Source organism: Mirounga leonina, unplaced genomic scaffold, assembly GCF_011800145.1.
Source record: "Mirounga leonina isolate KUSES-001 unplaced genomic scaffold, KU_Mleo_1.0 Mir_376, whole genome shotgun sequence".
Taxonomy (NCBI): domain Eukaryota; kingdom Metazoa; phylum Chordata; class Mammalia; order Carnivora; family Phocidae; genus Mirounga; species Mirounga leonina.
The window spans coordinates 5,794,378-5,799,526 of record NW_023270718.1 but is presented as its reverse complement, the minus strand read 5'-3'; the positions used below and the strand labels follow the sequence as shown (position 1 = coordinate 5,799,526).

The 5,149-nt window shown below is 61.4% G+C and overlaps 2 protein-coding genes across 5 annotated transcripts in view; both read left to right on the top strand.

Annotated features, from left to right (window-relative positions):
• ASPDH (aspartate dehydrogenase domain containing) overlaps window positions 1-1,828 on the top strand; it is a 2,189-nt gene extending 361 nt beyond the window's left edge. The window contains exons 2-7 of the mRNA XM_034987101.1: window positions 121-265; window positions 507-591; window positions 683-832; window positions 915-1,135; window positions 1,205-1,359; window positions 1,730-1,828. Of these exons, the coding sequence (XP_034842992.1) occupies window positions 121-265; window positions 507-591; window positions 683-832; window positions 915-1,135; window positions 1,205-1,359; window positions 1,730-1,773 (800 nt within the window). The 3' untranslated portion in view covers window positions 1,774-1,828. The remainder of the gene's footprint in view (window positions 1-120; window positions 266-506; window positions 592-682; window positions 833-914; window positions 1,136-1,204; window positions 1,360-1,729) is intronic.
• Window positions 1,829-2,128: 300 nt separating this feature from the next.
• The window catches only part of JOSD2 (Josephin domain containing 2), a 4,014-nt gene continuing 993 nt past the window's right edge, over window positions 2,129-5,149 (top strand). The window contains exons 1-3 of one of the 4 annotated variants that reach the window (XM_034987132.1): window positions 2,129-2,363; window positions 2,948-3,113; window positions 4,579-4,704. In XM_034987132.1, coding sequence (XP_034843023.1) covers window positions 2,968-3,113; window positions 4,579-4,704 — 272 coding nt within the window. In that variant the 5' untranslated portion in view covers window positions 2,129-2,363; window positions 2,948-2,967. Of the gene's footprint in view, window positions 2,406-2,873; window positions 3,114-4,578; window positions 4,705-5,149 lie in introns of all 4 variants that reach the window. The other 3 variants (XM_034987133.1, XM_034987130.1, XM_034987131.1) reach the window with 3 other exon arrangements.

Genomic DNA, 5,149 nt, shown 5'->3' with positions numbered 1-5,149 from the left:
CCCCCTCCCTCTGGGTCTCTGACCCCTCCCTCTGGGTCCCTGACCCCCTCCCTCTGAGTCCCAGTCCCCCTCCCTCTGGTCTCTGTCCCTCTCTCACTGAATCTCCTTCCCTCTCCCCAGGACAGTCCCTTGTTTCTCACCTGCTGACTCAGGGACCAGAACTGGGCCTAGAACTTGCTTTTGTCTGGAATCGTGACCCAGGGCGAATGGCAGGGAGTGTGCCCCCTTCCCTGCAGCTCCAGAACCTCGCTGCTCTTGGGGAGAGGTCAGTGATCTCACCATGAAAGGCTGGGGCTCCCTGAAGCTCCTGTTCTGGCCTCACTTAGGTGCTGTGATCTCAGGCGAGTCCCTTACTCTCCCTGGGCCAAATGTGAAACAGGACAAGCCATCCTGCTTCCCCTGTCAGGCCAGGGTGAAGAGTGACAGGCCTCTAGAGACTCAGGGAATCTGAGGAGGGAAGGTCCAATACCTCTCCAAGGCCCTCCCCCATCTCTCCCCTCTCCCAGGCACCCTGACCTTGTGGTGGAAGTGGCCCATCCTAAAATAATCCAGGAATCTGGGGCACAAATCCTGCGCTATGCCAACCTCCTGGTGAGCCCTGCCCAGCCTGCCTCGGCCCACCCCACCCTAAAGTGGGATCTGTCCCCTGACCTCAGCCCCTCCCCACCTTCATCCGCCCCAGGTGGGGTCCCCCTCAGCCCTGGCTGACCAGGCCACTGAGCAGCAGCTCCTGGAGGCCTCGCACTGCTGGAACCACGCTGTGTTTGTGGCCCGGGGGGCCCTGTGGGGCACTGAGGACATCACCAGATTGGACGCAGCTGGGGGCCTCCAGGTGAGGGCCCGCTGGGCTCCTGGGCAGACCAGAGGGGGCCTGCAGAGACCCCCAGTCCCATCACCCTGGCTGTCACTTCCAGAGTCTTCGCGTCACCATGGCCACGCACCCCGACGGCTTCCGGCTCGAGGGACCGCTGGCTGCAGTGCCCAGCACTGGGCGTCGCACTGTGCTCTATGAAGGCCCCGTCCGGGGACTCTGCCCCTTTGCCCCCCGCAACTCCAACACCATGGCGGCCGCTGCACTGGCCGCCCCCAGCCTGGGCTTTGATCGCGTGGTTGGGGTGCTTGTGGCTGATCTCAGGTGAGCGAAGGCGTGTGGGGGCTCAGGCTGGGGCCGGGCCAGCCAGGCTGACCACCCTGCTTGCCCCAGCCTCACAGACATGCATGTGGTGGACGTGGAGCTGAGGGGAACCCCGGGCCCTACAGGACGAAGGTTTGCTGTGCACACCCACAGAGAGAATCCTGCAGAGCCAGGCGCTGTCACAGGCTCTGCCACTGTTACCACCTTCTGGCGCAGCCTCCTGGGTGCGGCCCCTCTCCCCAAGCCCTGGGGCCCCCTGCTCTGCCGAGCCTGGGTCTCGGGCTCTGTCTGGTTCTGTCTGCAGTTCTGATTCTGTCTCAGTTGACTGATCTTTATTTCTGTGTCTCCTTCACCTTCTACTCCGTGGTTTTGAATCTTGATAGATCTATCTCTGTCCAAAGCTCCTTTCTCTGAGTTTCTGTAACCTCCTCTCGCTGGGAGCCTATATCCTCTCTCACTGTGTGTCCCCGTCCCCCTTCTGGGTCTCGGTCCTTCTCTGTCTTCCTCCACCCCCACCCCGGTCTGTCCCTCCCATCAGGTGTCTGTCTCTCATCTCTCGAACCCAGCCTTTTATTCCCTGTATCTCCCCCGCAGGCTGCTGCCAGCTCCCCTGCAGGCCGGGGATCCACCTCTGCTGAGAAGCCTCCTCTTTCCCTGGTGGACATCTTCGTCTCATTTACGTCCCCCCACCACGGCCCTGGCCCCGGTTACCCCCGACCTCCCTCCCGTCTCAGTAAATATTGGAGGCTCTTCTCCCTGCATGGTCTGCTGTCTCTGGTCCCTTGTTGCCCTACTGTGACGTCACGCTGCGCCTTCACACCAGGCTTGACGCCACCGTAGACGACGAGCACACACACGCGCGGGAGCAGCACTCCCGGAAGCTATCGCGAGAGCCCACCCACTACATTTCCCAGAATCCTCTGCGCGCCAGGGGGCGTGGCCGCGCGCGAAGGCGTGGGGCGGGGGCCTCTGCAGGGCCTATTTCCGGGATTCACCACGGCGACGGAATTGCGGTTCCGCCTTCTCGGGGCGACAGTGGACTTCCGAGCCAAGCTGCCCTCGCGGGGGCCGCCGAAAGACGTAGTTCGGCACGCGGGGGCCGCCGGGAGCTGTGTGCGCCCGGCCTGGCCAGTCAGCGCCGCGCTGCCCGCCCCGCACTCGGAACCCACAGCCGCCGCCCAGGGGGATGCGGGAGCCCCTGGTTTCGGGGAGCAGAGAGGCAGGCGGGGTGAGGGGCGTTGCCAGGCAACGAGCGAGCGCCGCGGTCGGGGTACGGGCCGGGGAAAGGGCTCTGTTCCTTGGTGTCCGGGGAGGGGACCCTGTTGCCGAGTGACAGGAGCAGAGAACCCTGTTGTTTGTGACAGAGGAGGGGAGTCTTGTGTTGCTAGGCGACTAGGGGAGACCCTGTTACCTAGAAACAGGGCAGGAGGATTTCTCTATTGCTAAGGAACCGGAGGAGAGGCTTGTTACCTAGTTGGGGAGAGGGTACTCTGTTGCTAGGTAACCAGAGAGGGAGCCTGTGACCTAGGGACAGGGGAGGGGTTTTGCTAGGTGACCACCGTTGGGAGCCTGTCACTTAGGGATGTGGCGGGGGTGGTCCTCTGTTACTAGGTGAGTAGAAGAGCCTTTTTCTTAGCAATAGGGGATGGAGGTACCCCGTTGCCAGGAGAGCGCCTGGGGAGCAGGGTCAGGGGCCCAGTGTCCCTCCGGCTGCCCTGAGCCCCCACCTCAATGGCAGTGCCCCCAGGGCCTGCTGGCAGTTTGGGCCTCCAGATTCCAGGCCGAGTACCTTCTTCCGTCGCCCCCAAGCAGGAGCCGAGGGCGAGGGCGGCATGTCCCAGGCCCCAGGAGCACAGCCGAACCCGCCCTCCGTTTATCACGAACGGCAACGCCTGGAGCTGTGTGCCGTCCACGCCCTCAACAACGTCCTGCAGCAGCAGCTCTTTAGCCAGGAGGCTGCCGATGAGATCTGCAAGAGGTGACCGCCACCCATCCTACCCCCTGGAGAAGCGGGGCTCATGGGCAGAGCGACCAACTAGGTCTCACAGCGAGGCAGGGACAGAGCCGCGCCATCACCTGCCTAGGGAACCCTGGGACTGAGAGATGGAGATGTGGCCTCTCACACCTGCCCTTCGCCATGGCCACAGCTCAGGCCTCACCTTCCCTTATCTGGACCCCCATCCCCGCATCCCCTCAGGCCTCTCAGCTTCTGGATTTTCTCCACCAGTCCACGCTCTGCACAGCCCCAGTGCTGACCCTGCCCTCCCCTGCTCACAGCCCTCATGTGGCTCCCCAGCAGCCCTGGGAGGAGTCCCAAGGACTGCAGCCTAATATCCCTGCATGCTCTGGTCCCCATCTTTCTCTTCAGCGTCATATCTCACTGCACCCCCAAACCACAGTCCTCCCCAGTCCCCGAATGAGCCCTGCTCCAATGCCTCTAGGCCTTTGCATGGGCTAGTCTTTCTGTCTGGAACAGCTTCCTTCTCTTGGCAGCCTGGGATGTTCCTCCTCACTATGCAAGATTTCAAACATCACTTCTTCATTCCTGCTCTGCCTGGTCTCCTCTCCGTCCCCACAGCCCCGGCACTAGCCTAAGCCCGTCATCTCCTGGATCCTTCCTCCTGTCAGTAACCCACATGATGCTACCCCCAGAGATGACCCGGCCTCCCCACTCTTGCTTAAAGCCCTCCCATGGACCCCCAGCATCCTCAAGCAGAGTCCCAGCCCCTCAGACCGATTATTTTAGAATTTATTCATCGCCCCTGGCATTCACAACAGCAGTCCATCAACTCTTTTCCACCGAGGCCATCCGTGCTGGAGACCCAGAGATGAGTCCAGTAGGAGCCCAGCCCTGAGGGAGGCCAGGCAAACAGATACACAGGAAAATAAGACAGACTTTCCCTCTCCAACCCCTCCCCCTGCCCTGCCCACCAGGGGCCCAGAGAAAGAACAAAGGTGCCACTGTTCGGAGAAGGCAGGACCCAAAGAGACAAGTGGTGGCAGGGTGGGCCTCCTGAGCTGGGGGATAGCTGGAGGAGAGGCTGGGAGGCAGGAGACAGGTTGAGGACAGGTGGCTAGGGTGGGACTGAGACTAGAAGGCCAGCAGAGGGGCTGAGAGTTTATCCTGGATGACAGGGCACCAGGGAAAGCTGGGAGCAGGGGAGCTGCAGTGGAAAGAGCCCCTGGGATTGGAGGGGAGGCTGGAGGCCGGATGAGGGTCCAGGTGGGGGAGAACAAGGCCTGAACTGGGAAATGTGGCTCCAGGACAGAGCAGAGACAGTTGGGGACAGGAGGAATCAGGCTTGGGGCTGAGCCATGGGGTTGAACAAAGGGAAGAGTCCAAAGGCTGGGTGATTCAAGGACCCTGGGACTCTCCTGCTTTGTGGGGAGGGTGAGACCTTTTCAGGGGCCCCCAACTCAGGCTCTGACCATCCCCCAACCAGGTTGGCCCCAGACTCCCGGCTGAATCCCCATCGCAGCCTCCTGGGCACCGGCAACTATGACGTCAACGTGATCATGGCCGCCCTGCAAGGGCTGGGCCTGGCCACCGTGTGGTGGGACAGAAGGAGGTGGGACCCCAAGCACTGCGTCGTGTGTGCTAAGCCCGGCACAGTGGGTGCGGTGTGACAGTATCCATGGGGGACAAAGCAGGAGACGGGTGGGCGGACAGGAGGCAAGAAGGAAGGGGTAGACGGGTGAAAGGTTGGCATGGCTGGATGATGGACGGGTGGCAGACTAATGGGTTGGGAGATGGTAGAAAGATGAGTGAATGACTGGATAGACAACAGGATGAGCCGATGGGTGGGTGATGGGTAGATAGATGGTAATCTGGTGACTAAATGGATGGTAAATGGGTAGTTGGATGTGTTGAGTAGGTGGTGGTTGGCTGATGGGGTGGGTGAGTGGTTGAGTGAATAAAAGATGGATAATTGGTAGGCAGTGGATAGCAAACAGGTGGTTGGATAGTTGGATGGATGGATGGATGGATGGATGGATGGATGGATGGATGGATGG